The sequence below is a fragment of the Pteropus medius genome, unplaced genomic scaffold, assembly GCF_902729225.1.
Source record: "Pteropus medius unplaced genomic scaffold, Ma_sr-lr_union100, whole genome shotgun sequence".
Lineage (NCBI taxonomy): Eukaryota > Metazoa > Chordata > Mammalia > Chiroptera > Pteropodidae > Pteropus > Pteropus medius.
In genome coordinates this window covers 434,546-453,033 of record NW_024349798.1, presented here as the reverse complement: position 1 = coordinate 453,033, position 18,488 = coordinate 434,546, and the positions used below count along the sequence as shown (strand labels likewise).

The following is an 18,488-nucleotide window of genomic DNA, read 5'->3' as shown; positions in this document are numbered from 1 at the left end:
AGCGCCTCCTGCCGGCTGGTCTCTCTCCCTTAAATTCCCAGCTCTACAATCTCCGCCTTACCCTTGACCGTATCCTAACCTCTGTTCTTTTCTAGCGCCCACCTGGCGAAACATGAGCCTGAATCAATCTAACAGTCCCTCCTTTTGAAGCTTTCAGTGGGCTAGCTGAACTCTCCCCTTCACAGACATGGCACCTATTGATAACCCATCTCTTTTATGTCCTTCTTTCTCATCTGCTTTGAAACTTGCTTCTCTTTTCCATTTTGGGCTTCAGCTCTCTCACCTGCAAAATAAGTACAATAATAGTACCTACATCAGAAGGTTGTTATGAAGATGAAATTAGTACATATAAAGCTCTTAGAAGAGTGCCTGACCAACAGAAATGACGGTGTGTGACCTTCGAGGCTAATTTATAGAGATGTCGCAGCCTCCAGCTCGTCTCCTCTTAAATCACTTATTCTGAGGGAAGCCAATCATAGATAACAACAATTTCAATAGCTCAGAGAATAAAGCCCAGTATTTCGTTTTTTAAGCTCTAAATGAGTATTCTGGAAGAGGGCTCGTGGGGTGCATGTTCAACCTCCGCCGCCAGGAGGCAGCAATGTGTTCGGGCCGGCTAGTCAGGCGCGCGGGGTCAAACCGGCTCAGGCAGTTCTTAGACGCTTCCTGCCTCTGAGGCAGCCACAGCCGCCCACTTCTATACCCGGGTATGCGTCGCTGCCACGTGAGTGCGGAGCACTCCGAGTCCTTGCTTCTCTGCTCAGGCGGTCCTCCCGCACTGAGCACCCTTCCTTTTCCCTTCTTCCACCGGCTCAGGCCTGCTTCAGGAGCTTAGTGGTCTCCCAGTATAACTCCAGGATATTGCCAGGATTCTGGTTCTGGAAAAGAAAGGGTGGGAATGGTATGAGGATGGGGGGCGAATTGGAAATCCAGAGACTCAGGGAGCCTCTTCCTCATGGTCTATGCGGATCTTCCCTCTGTTCCTCAGACAGGCCAGCCATGGGGAAGAATCTCACCTCTGCTGAAATTTCAAGACAGCCTTTGGGCTCCAAAGATGTCGCCTGCTTCACTTAACTTTTTTAATTAAAAAATTTAAAAATACTTAGAAAATACATAACCATGGAAAGGAAAAAATCCCATTAGTACAAGTGTACACATGTGCACGCAAGTCTCCCATCATATGCTGCTTAGAAAAAGTAATTGTCTTTTCACTGGTCTCTCTGCCTTCCGTCTCTCCAGTCCCCACCCTCCCAATCACTACAGCCAGAGGGTTCTAAGGAGCAAATCTGACAAATTAAAACTTTTCAATGGCTTTTTACATCCTCAGGACAAATGCAGACTCTTTTCCATTCGTGATCTGGCTCTGGTCACCGCATTTAGTCCCCCTCCTTTATAGTTGCCACATGGTTGTAGGCATATCCTCAGATTATCCAGGCTATTCTCTATCCTGCCATAATGCCCTTTCCACTCCAGCTCTGGTGCCTGGCCAAGTTCTACTCATGCTGCACCTGTACCAATGTCCCAGTCCCTATTTGATACTCCCACAGCATCACATAGGCTCTCATCACAGCTGATGACATTGAAACTGTCTTCCGGATGGGGAAGGGTCTATTTATTTGATTCAACACCCAGTATCCTCTCCTGGCACAGAAAAGTCTCCCAATCAGTGTTTGTAGGCATGAATAGATGAATGATAATAATACCTAACACTTATATGGTGCTAGTTCTATGCCTGGCACTGTTCTATAGGCACTTTATATATATAAATTCATGTAACCACACAACCCCCAGAGTTGCTACATCCTCATTTTACCAATATGTAAATTAAAGCATTGATCAGTTTAAGTAACTTGCCCCAGATAGTAAGTGGCTGAGCTGGGTTTTCAACTAGACAATCTGGTTTCCGATAAATAAATCAAGAGCTGGAAGGAGAAGGCCAGGACGTTAGGGAAGGAATTCAGGTAGGATTTGGGTCTGTGCACTTTACATCTAAGGTTCTTCTTGCTCTCTCCAGTTTCGCTCCTAGGGAGCCCATTTTTATAGACTAGGAGACAGAGGGCCAGGGAGCCCACAGATAACTCTGGGAGCCCGGTGGAAGGAGCTGTGGTATTTATTTGGGAGTACGGGAGCAGGGCACAGCCAGGATGGGTTGGCAACTGGGTTGCGAGTTCTTTCCAAACTACAACTCCCAGGAGGCACCGGATACCCACAGCCCACGCGACGTCACAGCGGCAGAGGGCGAGGGCAGCTCGGCTAGCCCCGCCCGTCGACTGTTGGGCCTTTACGCTCGGACCCCGGCCCTGGCTCGGGTTCCGCGGTAAGTGGAGCAACCGTCGCAGACCTTGCCGGCGCGGGTTTTGCAGTGTGCGCCCACAGCCTCCGCCATTGTGCTGGACGCGGGGCTGGCATCTACCATATGGAGCGGGGGGGAATCCAGGCCGAAACGAGTGACCTGCGGAGGGGGAACCTAGATGGGGACTCCCGGGCTGCAGCTTCCATGCAGCCGGCACTCCGGCGCACAATGGGCGCACAATGCCGTGTGTCGCACGTAAGCTGGCTGGGCTAGGGTAGAGGGCCGGGGGGAGGGGCGGGGGTCAGAGTCTGAAGGCGCAGAGTAGGGGTCGCCCCGCCCCTGAATGGGGGTGCCCAGGACCAGAGGAAGCAGGAGCGAGGTTTTCCGGCTGGACGGGTTTGAGGATCCTCTTCGCTCCAGACCACCAGATAGAGCCTCAGGTTGCAGAATAGGAGCTCCAGAAAGCAACGTTGTACGGGTTCGGCTTGTATGTGTTTGGGGAGGTGGTTGAAGGGGTGGGCAGAGATCGCCCAGTCTGAGGATCCCAGTGCCTACGTGGAGAGATGGTGCGGGTCGTCTGGATTCGGATCCTTACAATTCCCCCTTACCCGACCCCGGTAGATGGGAGCTGCTCCTCGGGGGCTGAGCTTGTCAGCATCCTCCTACGGCCCTCGCCTCTGAAGTCAGAGAAGAGCCCCTACACCCACATCCCTCTTGTCCCGTTTTGGGGTCGCCTCCGTCTACCCGGTGCTTAGCCCTAGTGGCCTCCTTAGTCCGACAGAGGAGCAGGACGATGATACTGGCATCTGTGCTGGGGAGTGGCCCCCGGGGCGGGCCTCTGCTCCGTCCCTACCTGGGGCCTGCACTCTTGCTCCGGGCACGCTCCACATCAGCCACCGACACACATCATGTGGAGATGGCGCGGGAGCGCTCCAAGACCGTCACCTCCTTTTATAACCAGTCAGCCATCGACGTGGCAGCTGAGAAGGTGCGCAGCTGGGGCAGCGAAGCCCGGGTTCCTCGCTGGAGTGGGTGTCCAGGGACGGGGTAGAGCTAATGTGACGGGCGAAGTGTTGGAGAGCAAGTGCTCAAGCCCCATCTGTCCCTCCAGCCCTCAGTCCGCCTCACTCCAACCATGATGCTCTATTCTGGCCGATCTCAAGACGGCAGCCACCTTCTGGTAAGACTCCTGCCCCCTATTTTCCTCTTGGTCCCTGGAGCTCTGACCCAGCCACTCAGGCCCAAGCCCTGCCTTCTCTTTTTTCTTCTAGAAAAGTGCCCGGTACTTGCAGCAAGAGTTGCCAGTGAGGATTGCTCACCGCATCAAGGACTTCCGCAGCCTTCCTTTCATCATTGGCTGCAACCCCACCATACTGCACGTGGTAAGGTGGCCTGGAAGGGGCATGGGTTTCCCTAGTATAAGGGACCTTAGATCACTGTGCCCACCACCCAAAGGGCAAATGGGGAGATGGGACCAGAGTGGCAGAGATTTGCCAGCCAAAAGGTTTCAGGATCTAGAGGACTCAGACTCAAACCTTCAGAGGCCAAGGCTGCATATTCATGGGGGCTTGAAAGGTCATGGTGGGGATTCGAACCTAGTGAATTGGGGTGATGGCAATTCCCATGGGCAGGCGTGGGTAGTTGTTCTCTACCCAGTGCCCACAGCATCCCTGTGAATTTCAACACCTCTTCCTTGCAGCATGAGCTGTACATCTGTGCCTTCCAGAAGCTGACAGACTTCCCTTCGGTGAGGGCTGGGCCAGGGCAGGGTGAGGGGCTGAGAGGTCAGGGCCTGGACCAACCATGCTCATGACTCTGTGGCCCGCAGATCAAAGACCAGGCGGATGATGCCCAATACTGTCAGCTGGTGCGTCAGCTGCTGGACGACCACAAAGATGTGGTGACCCTCTTAGCTGAGGGCCTACGTGAGAGCCGGAAGCACATACAGGTCATGGACAGTGCAGTGGGGGCCTTTTGGGGCGGTCTGGAAAAGGCACAGGGTTATTGAGACCCCACTGTTTACAGGATGAGAAGCTTGTCCGCTACTTCTTGGACAAGACACTAACTTCAAGGCTTGGGATCCGCATGTTGGCCACACATCATCTGGCACTGCATGAGGACAAGGTGGGGTGCTGGGACCTGATACTCACCTGTGAATGTCAAGTGAGGCAGAGAGGACCAAGCCAGGGGCCTCCGTGGGCTGGGGACCTGAGCCAAGGGCCTGGGGCCACTTCATGAGTCTGGAGGCTATAAGCATTTAGTTGCTGAGGTGTGGGTAGAGGTGCTGCCTAGTCTGACCTTTTTTCTCCTGCCAGTCTGACTTTGTTGGCATCATCTGCGCTCGTCTCTCACCAAAGAAGATTATTGAAAAGTGGGTGGACTTTGCCAGGTGAGGCTAACACAGCTAAGGGGTTGGAAGGATGTCTTTGGGCAGGAAATGCTTGGGTTTGAGCATTTGCCTGGGGCATGGGCTAAGGCAAGGTTTTTCAACTGTGGTACTATTAACATTCTGGGTCAGATAATTCTGTTTTGTCGGGGCTGTCCTGTACTTGTTAGAATGTTTAGAAGGATCCCTGGCCTTTACTCACTTGATGCCAGTAGTACTCCCCAGTTGGGACAAGCAAAAATATCTTTAGAAATTGCAAAACTTCCCTAGGGGTGGAGCATGGGGGCAGAAGTGCCTCCAGCTAAGAACCACTGGTGTAAACCTTACTTTTACCCACAGACGCCTGTGTGAGCACAAGTATGGCAATGCCCCCCGTGTCCGCATCAATGGACATGTAGCTGCTCGATTCCCCTTCATTCCAATGCCACTGGACTACATCCTGCCCGAGTTGCTCAAGAATGCCATGAGGTGGGCTGGCTGGATATGTTGAAAGGGGATAGACAGGAACTGGGGTGAGGCTGGGTTACCACTACTACTATTGGTCTTTCCCCGCTGCATAGAGCCACGATGGAGAGTCACCTAGACACTCCCTACAATGTACCAGATGTGGTTATCACCATCGCCAACAATGATATCGATCTTGTCATCAGGTTTGTCTTGAGTGGGAGATGGGTAGGGGTGGACAGGGGTTCCGGACACTATTTTTGACTTTCTGTATGACCGCAAGCCAGTACCCACTCCACTCTGACTTAATCCTTTGGTCAGACAAGATATTCTTTGGTCCTGAGATTGTCATGAGCTGGATGAGAATGAATCTGGGGCCAGCTATAGGCCCCAGGGCTCTGTACTTGGTAGGAACTGAGGGGCTTGCAATGGGGAGAGAGTCAAAAGTAACCAGTCTACGATGCTGGGCTGAGAGTAAATGTTAAGTTCTATGAGAAGGTATAGTCAGTCGCCCAGGCAGAAGTGAAGATAGAGAAATGTAGCTTATAAAAAACAAGGCCCAAAGGTCTAGGTGGACCACATTCCTTTGGGTAGAGAAATGTAGCTTATAAAAAACAAGGCCCAAAGGTCTAGGTGGACCACATTCCACCTTTGGGTAGAGGGTGGCACTGTCTGTCTGGGAGGTAGTGAGCCTCCCACCAAAGCTGAGCCAAGCCTATATTATTGACATCCTGCCAGGATTTCAGACCGGGGTGGGGGAATTGCTCACAAAGACCTGGATCGTGTTATGGACTACCACTTCACTACAGCTGAGTCCAGCACCCAGGACCCCCGGATCAACCCACTCTTTGGCCACTTGGACATGCACAATGGTGGCCAGTCAGGACCCATGCATGGGTGAGTTCCCACCAAGCTAGGATGGAGGGGTAGGGGGGGCCCCCGGAGACTCACACCTCTGAAGCCCCTGTCCTATCCCCTACCTACCCCCAGCTTTGGCTTCGGGCTGCCCACCTCACGGGCCTATGCGGAGTACCTTGGTGGTTCCCTTCAGCTGCAGTCCCTGCAGGGCATTGGCACAGATGTCTACCTGCGACTCCGTCACATCGATGGCCGGGAAGAAAGCTTCCGCATCTGATCCCACAGTCCTTGACCCTGCCCATCCCAGGCCACACACCCTGCTCCACACACTGCTGCATCTTGGGTCCTAGGACCCCAAATGGATGGACTTACATGGAGCCAGCGCCACCCCTCAATGGGGTCCACTGCTTACCTGCCTCCAGGCCTTGGTGGGGAAGTGGGGACACTTGAGGTCTCCAGCACCAGCTCCTTCCTCGTTCCTGAGGAACCCCATTTTGACCTGCTGTTTGTTAATTAAAGTTCACATTTTGAATTCTCTCTCGGGCACCATGTGTGGGGAGGGCAGGTGAGTTTTTGTTTCTGACCCCATTCAGGTTCCCTGGGCCCTTGGGTTCAGTTAGTTCATGCCCAGTCTCTTAACTGTCCTAACAGTCTGGCAGACCAGTAGAAGTGGCCTCTAGTCTCTTACATGTTTGATTTGGCGGGAGTGGAAGTGACTCTGGCAGTTTGTGCAAAGATCTTACATTCATTTAACAGATGTTTTCTAGCCAATATTTAAGGGCCAAGTTGGCCCAGCTTCAGTTCTGACTCTTCCCTTCCTGGCAGTCAGTTTCTGGAGGTGAAAGTCACCAGACTGGGCAGCTACCTGAGCCACCTGATTCCTGAGCCTGAGTAAGGTTAAAAATACTGCCCACCACCTGTGCCTGCTGCTGCCAAGGAAAAGAACACACAATATTGTGCCTTGGCAGGCCTCAAAGTATGGTGGGGCCCTGGTAGGGAGGGTGAAAGGGCTCCACAGAGCAGGCGGGGCCTCCTGCCCATCTTGCTAAGGAAGTAGTCGTTCTGAGAGCCTGTGTGGTGGACTGCTGATGGAGGTGGGGGATTGAGTGGGGAACAGAAAACCAGTGACTTGCCAGGCTGAAAATCCTGCTGGCTGTAGTGCAGGAGGGTGAGGCTAGAGAGGTAGACCACAGTAGTCAAGGTGCAGGGCCTTAAATGTACAACCAGGAAGCAGAGGCTTTATCCTAGAGGCAGCAGGTATCCACAGATGGGTTTTAAGCTAGGAAGGGATGTTTTGGGTTGGATTCCCTAGAAGCGGACCCTGAGAGGGATTTGTGTCCAAGTGATTTGTTGAGAAAGTGTTCCTGGAATGGAGTAGGGGAAGCAGGAAAGGGAAGGGTAGGAAGCCACGCAAGGATGTGATCTCAGGCAAAAGTCCAGCGCTAGTAAGTTTTGAAAGCAACTGGAGGCAAGAGAGCTAAGCTTCACAATCACTGGTGAACTCCATTTGACAGTCATTAATGTCTGTGATGGGAGGTAGAGGTGCAGAGGTACTTGATCGCCCCAGGCCGAAAACTTCAGTTTTCAGCTATTTCAGGCAAAATAGCTCTCTTAGCCAGAGGGGCAGCTTGCCAAAGAAAAGCCTCTGGTGCTGGCTTTTGAAAGCACATCAAAGGTAGTCTGGGCACACAGAAGCAACAAAAAGATTCCAGGGGATATGACTGAAACACCTGACTGGTTCTTGGAGAAACAGACTCGCACATTTAAAAAGCCACTGGTGGCCAGTTGATAGGGAGAACAGTGAGGAGGTTGGTTTAGTGATACTCATCAGGGATTTATAAAGCCTAGGCTAATCCTTAACTAGAAAGGACAGCATCCCTAATCGAAGATGTTGGGTGAAGTCAAAAGTGAGGCACTGGAACCCTGGCTGGATAGAATAACAATCTTGAAGGTGGGGGCTGGAGGAGTGAAGAGTAGGAAAAGGCATTACAATTTTTTTCTTGCTTTTTTATTTTTTATGCTGCCAGACACCTGGTATTCACTGTCCCTCCCCACAAACTCCTTCATTTCCCAAAAGCCAAATTACCAGTACTTCCCACTACCATCCCCCCACAAATACCTAACTCAGATATTTCTTGATTTGTGAGTTTTAAGCCCTGTTCTCAGGCGCTGAGCATTTCACCACTCTTAGAATAGTTTCTAAGTCCTATAACCAAATTATAAAACAAGATTCAGAGTGGCTGAAGGAAATGTTTACAGAGCACCTACCTTGTCTGGCACTGTGCAATCACTTGTTTTGTATACACAAGAAGTAGATAAATACATGGTTTAACCTTTATGTAGTTGTATGGCTTACACAGTTATAAATAGTTTAACCCTTACCGACGCTCTGAGAATGGACACGTTTGTACAACTTACCAAGGATTCCTCACTAAGCCCCAGACGCTCTCCATTATGTCCACTGCCTTTGGCTAGTTTCTATTCAGGGGACGTCTGGTTTTGGTGGCTCAGTCCTTTGCTTAGAAAGGCTTCATTCTGTGAGAGAGATTTATTGTCTATCTCTGGACACACCCGTCCGGTTTCCCCCACCCCAATTGTATCTCTCCCTCCCTGAACAAGGCCGTTTCTTCCATCTTCAAAAAAGGCGTCACCGGTAACAGGCTGGCGGAAGTGGCAGCGCAGGGGTGGGTGTTAACTGCAGGCCGGTAGCCCTAAAATCCTGTAGACAGGGGGGCTGCTCTGGCTCCGCCAGGTTAAAGGGAGGATAGCGCCCCCTGAGAACAGGCGCTTCTTGGCTTCCTCGGGCACCGGGGCCGGGCCCTTTAAGGGATCGAGCTGAGTCGTCACAGCCGCAAAGTCCTCTTCAGCGATAGGGCGCAGCCATATTTCCCCTTGGAAAGAAGGGAACTCTAAGGCGACAGAAACAACAGACGGCGCCGCGAGACAGGACTAGCCAATGGGCTCCTGCCACATCATAGACCCCCTCTAGGCGGCTGAGGCCTCCGCCACGCGGCGCTGACCCGGAGCCAAAAGCGCTGCGCGGCGCGGGCTTCTGGCGTCACTTCCACCACTGCGATGGCGGCCCAGGGAGCAGCTGCGGCGGTTGCGGCGGCAGCTCCAGGGGTCGCGGGGGAGGGCGAGCCCGGTGCCGGCGAGAATGCAGCGGTCGACGGGGTCGCCCCGTCTCCGGGCCGCGTCTCTCCGCCGACCCCTGCGCGTGGCGAGCCAGAAGTCACGGTGGAGATAGGAGAGACGTACCTGTGCCGGCGTCCGGATAGCACCTGGCGTGAGGGCGGAGCCCAGGGCCAGAGGGCGGGGCTTACGCCACGGGGCGGGGTCGGAGGAGGGTTCTGTGAGGGGCTGGGATCGTGGGGACCGTGCTTGAGGAGAAGTGAATGCAGAGTTTCGGGCGATCTCGGGCGCCGCCTGCAAACCCCACCAGTCAGTTATCTGATTCTGCATGTAGAGCTCCCATCCCGCTTCCTTGCCCAACCTTAGGCTTCATTCCCTTTTCTCTGTTAACTCTGCTTTCTCACTGGTCTCTCCTGTCTCTGCGACTTCCCCTTACACCTGTCCCCAACAGCCACCAGCGGAGGAGACCTCCCAGAACACAAAAACGACCTTCCTCTCCCGTCCTCATCTCTCCCCATCTCTCCTCTTCCCTCCCCTCCCCTCATCTTCAAAATAAACCCCAGAGTTCATCAATGGTATTCATCTTTGTGATCTCTCTGGTTTTTAGCCACTTCTAGCAACAGTCATTGCCAGACCAGACCACGCTATACTCTTTGAAGACCATGTATACCTTTTGCTACCTGTGCCCTCTGTATGGAACGGCTTTTCTCCCCTTTCTTTCTCCTTGCCCACCTGGCTAGCTCCTGTTCCTCCTTTTAACACGATATACCCCTGTGATGCCATTTCTGACTGCCTTCAGGCAAAGTGAGTCATACTCTTCTGTATGTTCCTGCAACATTTTCTTCATACCTCAGCCACAGTAAATGTAACATTGTCGTCATTGTCTGTATCATCCTCTATCAAAGTGGGAACTTCTGGAGGGCAGGACTGCTTGTGATTTGTTGCTGTGTCCTCTGTTCCCAGCAACAGCACAGCATAGGGCCAGACAAGCAGTGATTGCCTTTCTCATTTACTGAATGGTCTGCTAGTTGTCAGGCACAATACTAAAAGCTTTAGAGGCATTAACTCACCCTCTGAGGTGGGCACTATTATCTCTGTTTTACAGATGAAGAAACCAAGGCTCAGAAAGCCAAAATAACATGCTCAGTTAAATATAGCTAGGAAGTAAGGAGTTAGAATTATATATAAACCCAGGCTGTCTGACACCAGAGCTAACCCTCGTGACCTCTGAACAAATAAGCAAATACAGTAAAACAAGCATTGAATTTGGAGCCAGACATAAACTCAGTTAAGTATTAGCTTTTATCAGATTTCAAATCTGTAAACCTTGGTAAGCCTCATTTCTCTCATCTGTAACAGCCCATCCTCATAGGCACACCTCATAGGCAGTGATTGAATGGAATGGCAGATGTGGACAAGTGAGGTTAGCTTACATGTGGCCCTGGAATCTGGAAACCACTCCTCAGTATGAAGGATCCCTCTTGCCCTGCCTTCCTTCCTGATGATCCTAGCCTTTTTCCTTGACAGATTCTGCTGAAGTGATCCAGTCTCGAGTGAATGATCAGGAAGGCCGAGAGGAATTCTATGTACACTACGTGGGCTGTGAGTGACTTGGGGTATCTGGGCCTGGGTGGTGGGAGAGGGGTGGAAAGGCAAAGCTCTCATGGCCCATTCTCACAGTTAACCGGCGACTGGATGAATGGGTAGACAAGAACCGGCTGGCACTGACCAAGACAGTGAAGGATGCTGTGCAGAAGAACTCAGAGAAGTACCTGAGTGAGCTGGCTGAGCAACCTGAGCGCAAGATCACTCGCAACCAAAAGCGCAAGCATGATGAGATCAACCATGTACAGAAGGTCCGGGCTTCCTCCCCTTCCCCATGGCCCCAGGAGGCTCAGCTACCTTTGCCTACTCCCTTGGGTCCCAGTGCCAAAACCATAGCAGCTCCCATTTCTTAAGCTCCTACAGTATGTCAGAGACTTTACCTACCTCTTCTCATGTACTCTTCCCAACTGAGAAAACAGAGACTCAGAAAGGGCAAGGGTTTGGCTACAGTCTCACAACAATGAAATGGCACAGCTGAGCTTGGAACTCAGGCCTCTTGTACCAATAATCTGTTTTATCTCCTGTTGGTTATGCCACATTAGATAATTGTCTTGAAGTCCATAGGGAAGAAAGAGAATGAATGGTATTAGGCACTTGCTATTGCCAAGAATCAAGCTGAGTACTTGTACATGTATAAGCTTATCAAATCCTCTCTAACAGTCCAACACCACAGGGATAATTATTTATTTAATTTTTTTGCAGCCTAAAAGTAGGCTTAGAGAGGTTAGGTAACTTGCCCAAAGTGACACAGCTAGTAAAAGGGTGGGCTGAAATTAGAATAAAAATGGCAAACATTTATTGGCTTGTGACCCAAAGTTTTAGCCTAAGTATTTTAGTACATGATCTCATTGATGTTTCACAGCAACCCTGTGAGGTAAGCATTATTCCCAGTTTACAAGGTAGGTACAGGTTTAGGAACTCAATCAGGAATTAGATTTGCCAACTAGATTGTTCTACTTCAGGGCACAAACCCTTAACCATGACTTTGACACATCCTAGAAACTCAGGCCACTTGTTTCCAAAACCCAGGTTCTTTTCACCAAGGCCTCCTGCCCCTCAGAGATTACTTTCCTCCCACTCTGAGCTTCAGTTTCTTGATTCGTAAAGTGGAAAGTGTAAACAGGAACTAGGCACACAGATATTCATTAATTTCAACCAGTGCTATTTCATCCTTCTGAATGCTCTTGTACTTTGTGGCAATGTTTGTCAAACAGCTGTTAATAGATTAACAGTTCAGTAGGTTGTGACTAGTATTTAAATTTTAAAAATGGAAGAAATAGGATTAAATAGAAAATATCAGAGTGTGTTGTATTTTATTAAAGGTAAGTATTATTTTGAGAAGTTTTTATTTCACATACAAATACATGTGTGTATGCACACAAACGTCAACTAATTTACAGTGCTAATTGCACTTCCTACTATGGATTGTGATAAAAAAAATTGAAATACCCTGAACTACAAAGACCCCTCAAAGTCCAGTTGAACTTCCTATGATAAATGGAAATCTTCTACATCTGTACTGTCCAATAGCCACTAGCCACATGTGGCTCTTGAGAACCTGAAATGTGTTTAGTGTGATTAAGAATTAAATTTTATTTAAACTTAATGAGTTTAAGTGGCCTCATGTGAGTGTGGGCTGTTCTACTGGACAGCACAGGTCTCAGGTTCTCAGTTCCTCAACCAATTTGCACTGCTCAGTTAAGTCTAAACGATATACCTCTACGCTGGCAATCAGCCAGGCAGATGACAGTGGGTCAATGGTGATAAAATCAAAGTGGATAAACATTGAGTTAACAGTCAGCAAGGTTCTTCAGAACCTAATTAATGTCTTATTCTAAATAAATTGCAGCATTTAAGAAAAGTAGTGTTTTTGTAGTTCTTTAATGCATTTGCAGAAGATTGTGTTTTGTGAGAACTGAGAAATGTGTTTTAAGGAGGTATGTGAGGAAGAAAATCTTCCCTCATCTTTGCAGGGGTTAGGCTCAGCGCTGGACAGACCAGAGTTCTATGCCCAAATATGCTGAGTGCCAGTTCTGTGACCTTGGGCAAGTGACCTCATCTCTTTGTGCCTCAGTTTCCTCTTTTGTGCAGTGTGAATAATGAGCACTCTTGTCTCAGGCTTCTTGTGAGGGCTAAATGAAATAATGCCTGTGGAGTGCTTGACATTTGGAATAAATGGCAGCTAGCTTGTCCCTAAGGGCAAGTGACTTCTCTCCCTGCCTGTTTACTTTTCTGTAATGTAGAAATGAGAGTGCTGTATATCAGGGTTGCTGAAAGGGTTAAATGAGGCCATATGGGCAAAGTGCTTTGTGGAAGGGGGTTCTGGGTAAAACGTTGGCTCTTTTTTCTCTTCTCAACTGCAGGGCAAGGCTGTCGTCTACTCTGGTTTAGGTTGTAGGCCTTCTTGGGTCCCCACTCCACTGTCAGGCTAGATTTGGTTCCTCCTACAGAGTATGGCCAAGGAACAGGATGTGCTGTGACTGTGACATAACTCTAGCCCTTGCTTTCTAAGGACTCGGAAAATAGAGGAAACCAAGTGGGGGCACTTAGAGATTATTGTTGTTGACCATTATATTCCTGACTTGGGAAGGAGAGGGTATATTCCACATCAGAAGAATTCAGTTATGCCTCACGGAGGTGGAGGGAAGGGTACTGACCCTTGAGGGACAGGAAAAAGCACAGTAAAAGCAGTTAAACATGTTAACTTACAAAGTTCTAGCTCATTACACACACCTGGCTCATGTTCTGTACTAGTTCCGGTAAGCATCTGGTGGCAGTAGGATAGGGAAGGGCATTCACGGTAGAAGGAACTGCATGTGCAAAGGCACAAAGGCTGGAAAAAGCGGGACTTTGGTAGCAGTATAGATTTGAAGGGGATGAGGCTGGAGGCTGGGAATCTAAGGAAGCCTAGTCAATTGTCCGGACTTGAGATGGTGGCAGTGGCTATTTGGAGTGGGACAGAGAGGAGAATTCTAGAGAGGGACTAATTCCAGAGAGTTCAAGGAGGTACAGTTGACAGGTCTTGGCCATTGATTGAGTACCAGGCTGAGAGAGGGAGGAGTCTTAAGAGCAGGCCCATTATTGGTCTCGGGTAGTTGGATGGAGGGTGATGCTCCCAGTGAGATGAAGAACCCAGGAGGAGGAACAGGTCTGTGGGGAGGAAAGGTTGAGTTCCCTTCTGGATGGACCCCTTGAGTCTGATGTGCCTATGAGAAGGACCTCTGGGAGCAGTCCCTTGGGCAGGCAGCTCCTTGGGTGCTTAGGAAAGAGGTTCAGGCACACTGGGAAGTTGGCAACAGTTTCTGCCATGGGCATGGAGGACAAGATCCATTATTTCCTTTGTCTCACATTAAATTTTGGCTGTCCTGGATTGATCCCGTTGTGAAGTTGAAGCTCTTATCAACCCAAGAACTGGAACCAGGCCTCCTGAACCTAACTCTCTGTTGATCAGACAAAAGATCCAAACTTGGGCATCAAAGATGTCTGGGATTTATGGGTGGGTGGGCAGATGGGAGAGGAGCTTGGACCAGCCAGCTTCATAACCAGGTAAAACAAGCTAGCTATTCACATGATTATTATTATCACTTAGGGGATGAGGTCTGGAAGACAGGAGGGAACTGTGGGTTCTGGGACAGGGAAAGGACAGCCTGACCACCACTTCTGTTCACCTCTGTCCACTGCTCTTTCCTTGCCCAGACCTATGCAGAGATGGACCCCACAACAGCGGCTTTGGAGAAAGAACATGAGGCGGTAAGAAGAGACGGGTCCTGACTGTCGGCCCTCCCTACCTCGCTTTTTTTTGCCCCAACTGAGCCATCCACTGCCCTCCACAGATCACCAAGGTGAAGTATGTGGACAAGATCCACATTGGGAACTATGAAATTGATGCCTGGTACTTCTCACCATTCCCGGAAGACTATGGGAAACAGCCCAAGCTCTGGCTCTGCGAGTACTGCCTCAAGTACATGAAATACGAGAAGAGCTACCGCTTCCACCTGGTGAGGCTGCAGGGCTGGACTGGCCTGCTGAGGGTACTGAGGCAGCAGCACTGGGAAACAGAGATGAGTCCAGAGGAGTGGAGTACAAGGAAAAACTGCCTATGAGTCGAGAAACCTGGATTCCAGCCTGGCTCTGCCTTTGCTGGAGTGACCTTGGCCAGCATGCTACCCCTCCCCAGACCTCATTTTCTTCTTATGTGGAATGGGGACAGTAATTCCTGCCCTTACCTCCTCCTCGGGTCCCTTGTCCTTCACCACATGTTTATCAAAGCCAGGTTCCTCAGTGCAAAAGTAGTAGCAAGCACAGCCCCCTGAGCAATGAGACTGGAAAGCATGGACAGATGGGAAGCAGTGGTACATGGGAGCTGCCAGGGCAGGAGGCTCTTAGCACTCATGCATTGGGGTGTTCTTCAAAGGGTAGAATCTATGTCTAATGTATGCAGTTCAGGAAATACTAATAGGGATCAGAACCCCCCGCCTCCCCCGAGTCCTCTAGAGCCAGGCCAGCCTGGACTTGTAGCCATCTAGCTGTGTGATATTTGAGCCAGTTACCTAACCCCTCCGTGCCTTGGTTTCTTCATCTGTAGAATAGACTCTGGCTCCTCAGGTTGTTGGATTACTCAATGTAGGTAAAGCATTGAACCCAGGGTCTATAGATGGGGAAACTGAGAGAAGCAGACTTGCTGTAAGCCACACAAGGCAGAATGGGGAGCACCTAGCATAGAACCTCAGGGTCTCAAGCCTCTTTCTCCCCATCCCTACTCCCAGGGCCAGTGTCAGTGGCGGCAGCCCCCAGGAAAGGAGATCTATCGCAAGAGCAACATCTCTGTGTACGAGGTGGATGGCAAAGACCACAAGGTAAGCTAGTAGGGGTGAGTACTGGCACCTCCTGGGCAATCTTCACCATCATCCAAAAATAGAGGCCAGCCTTAGAATGAGCTCCACCGGGTAAAGGCCTGTGGGATCATCCTTAGCCCGACACTTGGCCTTTGGCTGGTGCATAGTGTAAACACATGGCCCTGTGATGCCAGCCTCCGGGACCAGGTTTCCATTCTTTCCCTGAGGACTTTTCTCCTGATGGGATAGTTTAGGTTTGGGCAGTCTGGAATTCAAGTGGAATTCAAGATTGCCATGCCTGAGGCTGCTTCTATAACCACTTTCTCTTTCTGCCTGAAGAAAAGCTATTTTTTTCCTGGGGGCGGGGGGAGTGCTGTTTTGTGTAAGATTTCCTTCCTGAGAGCTCTAAGTCCGATGGTTGAGTTCTTTGTTCTTGGCAGAGACTCCAGTGGGGCAGGGGGCGCCTTTAGGACCTACTTTACTGTCATCGAGAACCTGGCCTTTGCTTAGTCAGTCTGAGGTTCTCATCAGATGTCCCCATTTTCCATGGAAGGGCAATGGAGTGTAAGGCTTCTGAGGGGCTCTTGGCTTCAAATTTGCCTCTCACTTTCTAGCTGACCTTGAACGAGTTACTTAACATTGTTTGTTCCTGTTTCCTCATCTCTGAGACAGGAGTCATGATAACATTTACCTGAGAGGGTTGTTAGTGGAGTAACTGAGGCAGGAATGTCATGTACTTAGTATGATGCCTGGCATCAGGTAGGTGCTTAGTAATGGGCCTTCATTATTTTTAGTAACCTGTTGAGTCTCATCAGCTTGGTGATAGCTTGGGGAATATCCATTCTAAGCCCAGTCCTTGCCCACTGCTCTGCCTTCCTGAGTGCCAACAGGGAGAATGGCAGAAAGAACTCCAGCAGGAGACATGGGTGTTTTTGCCAGCTCCATCCTCTGCCAGCTTTGAGGTCTCAGGCCTCAGTCTCCTAAATAGATGGGACTAACCACGCTGGGCTTACAGTTTTTGGGTCAAATGAGAGTAGATATAAAAGGTGTCATACACCAGAGGGATCCTTGATCTGTGCCACAAAGCCAACTTTAACGTCCCATTGTTTCTCCTGATGTTTGTTTCTGGCCTTGGGGTGCCTGGGCCTGTAGCAGGGCAGCTGGTGAGGATCAGCAGAAGAGTATCGCCAATGGGCAAACTACTCAGGCTTCAGAGTCAGGCTCGAGGCTTGTACAGTCAGCAAACATTTACCAAACACTCAGCTTTGTGCTTAGCCTGTGCTAGGTGCCGAGGACACAGCCTTGAACAACATGGGGTTGAACTGCACAGGTCTCTGTACACGTGGAAACCTTATACTGCTGTTCTGGTGAGAAGCCTGCTTCCCACTGGCATCTCTCTGGAGCCTGGCACTTGCAGAACAGGGCAGGAGCTCCTGCCCGGGCGTCAATGGGCTCATTGTACTTGCTTCCTGAGCCTGCTTCCACCTCCTTCACCCCTCAGATTTACTGTCAGAACCTGTGTCTGCTGGCCAAGCTTTTCCTGGACCACAAAACATTGTACTTTGACGTGGAGCCTTTCGTCTTTTACATCTTAACTGAGGTGGACAGGCAAGGGGCTCACATCGTCGGCTACTTCTCTAAGGTGCTGGGTCGGGAAGCCCAGGTTGAGGGAGGGTGGAGAATAGGAACTGGAGTAGGGGCTGAGCCTCCCTAGAGTTTCTGATCTCTCACCACTGTAGGAGAAGGAGTCTCCAGATGGGAACAACGTGGCCTGCATCCTGACCCTGCCCCCCTACCAACGCCGTGGCTATGGAAAGTTCCTTATTGCTTTCAGTGAGTGGCTCCTGGCCTGTCCAGGACGGGACAACTGTTGTGGGGGTGGAATGCCAGAGCGGAGCTGGGTTTTCAGGACTCTCCTTTCTCCCACTGCCAGGTTATGAGCTATCCAAGCTAGAGAGCACAGTAGGCTCCCCTGAGAAGCCACTGTCTGACCTGGGCAAACTCAGCTACCGCAGCTACTGGTCTTGGGTCCTGCTAGAGATTCTGCGAGACTTCCGTGGCACACTGTCTATCAAAGACCTTAGGTGAGGGCCCTGGTCCCCAACCTTGTCCAGGGCATGCTGTCTGTCCATCAAGGACCTCATGAAGCAGGTTTCCTGGAACCCTTAAAGAGGGAAGAGTAACTCCTAAGATTGGCCATGATCCTGTCTCCTTGTCCCCTTTTGCTGTCCCAGCCAGACCCCACAAGGGAACTCTCCCAGCATCTGCTCCATTTCTTTATGCAGCCAGATGACCAGTATTACCCAGAATGACATCATCAGCACCCTACAGTCCCTCAACATGGTCAAGTACTGGAAAGGCCAACATGTCATTTGTGTCACACCCAAGCTGGTAGAGGAACACCTCAAAAGTGCTCAGTATAAGAAACCACCCATAACAGGTAGGTGGGGGGCTACCTAGGGCGTGTGTGGTGGGGGTAGGTATAAGGACTACTGAGAGCCGAGGCCTCCTTTTTGCTGTCATATGATCCCAAACCAGTCTGACCAGCTCCCAGCACCAAAGCCTGGGGCAGACTACTCATGCCTGGGTTTCCCTGCCCCCTCCCCAGGACTCAGTCTGCTCTTGTTTTCACCTAGAGGTGAAACCTGGCCTGGGCCCAGAAGCCGAGCCCTGCCTCTCATGCCTCTTTTCCCCACAGTTGACTCTGTCTGCCTCAAGTGGGCACCCCCCAAGCACAAGCAAGTCAAATTCTCCAAGAAATGAGTGGCCTGTACCCCTGCTGCTAGACCTGCACCTCCTTGCCCTTTAGCCTGTAAATATGTACAAACCTGTTTCGTCATTTTTTAAATAAAGTAAGTTCTCCTGGTGGCTCTGGACTTCAGAGGTGGGAGGAAGAGGCCAAGAGCTGATGTTCTTCATGGTATGTCTCACACAC

The 18,488-nt window shown here is 50.5% G+C and overlaps 2 protein-coding genes across 11 annotated transcripts; both read left to right on the top strand.

Moving 5' to 3' along the window:
* Nucleotides 1–2,181: 2,181 nt before the first annotated feature.
* BCKDK (branched chain keto acid dehydrogenase kinase) lies at nt 2,182–6,518 on the top strand. 9 transcript variants are annotated; one of them, XM_039884435.1, is made up of 12 exons: nt 2,182–2,317; nt 2,915–3,281; nt 3,405–3,473; nt 3,565–3,675; nt 3,993–4,040; nt 4,122–4,241; nt 4,319–4,417; nt 4,609–4,682; nt 5,019–5,147; nt 5,240–5,329; nt 5,862–6,020; nt 6,175–6,518. In XM_039884435.1, the coding sequence occupies exons 2-12, from the start codon at nt 3,087–3,089 to the stop codon at nt 6,329–6,331; spliced, it is 1,251 nt and encodes a 416-aa protein (XP_039740369.1). In that variant the 5' UTR covers nt 2,182–2,317; nt 2,915–3,086; the 3' UTR covers nt 6,332–6,518. The 9 variants fall into 9 exon arrangements, with proteins under 9 accessions (XP_039740369.1, XP_039740373.1, XP_039740372.1 ...); XM_039884439.1 differs by having other exon boundaries at nt 2,193–2,317; nt 6,190–6,518; XM_039884438.1 differs by having other exon boundaries at nt 2,193–2,317; nt 6,114–6,518.
* A 2,513-nt stretch (nt 6,519–9,031) lies between these two features.
* Nucleotides 9,032–18,429, top strand: KAT8 (lysine acetyltransferase 8). Of its 2 annotated transcripts, none has more exons than XM_039884431.1 (11): nt 9,032–9,267; nt 10,641–10,715; nt 10,794–10,969; nt 14,415–14,468; nt 14,552–14,716; nt 15,485–15,574; nt 17,055–17,195; nt 17,293–17,386; nt 17,463–17,637; nt 17,839–17,993; nt 18,252–18,429. In XM_039884431.1, the coding sequence occupies exons 1-11, from the start codon at nt 9,057–9,059 to the stop codon at nt 18,314–18,316; spliced, it is 1,401 nt and encodes a 466-aa protein (XP_039740365.1). In that variant the 5' UTR covers nt 9,032–9,056; the 3' UTR covers nt 18,317–18,429. The 2 variants fall into 2 exon arrangements, with proteins under 2 accessions (XP_039740365.1, XP_039740367.1); XM_039884433.1 differs by having other exon boundaries at nt 9,033–9,267; nt 17,487–17,637.
* Nucleotides 18,430–18,488: the final 59 nt, after the last annotated feature.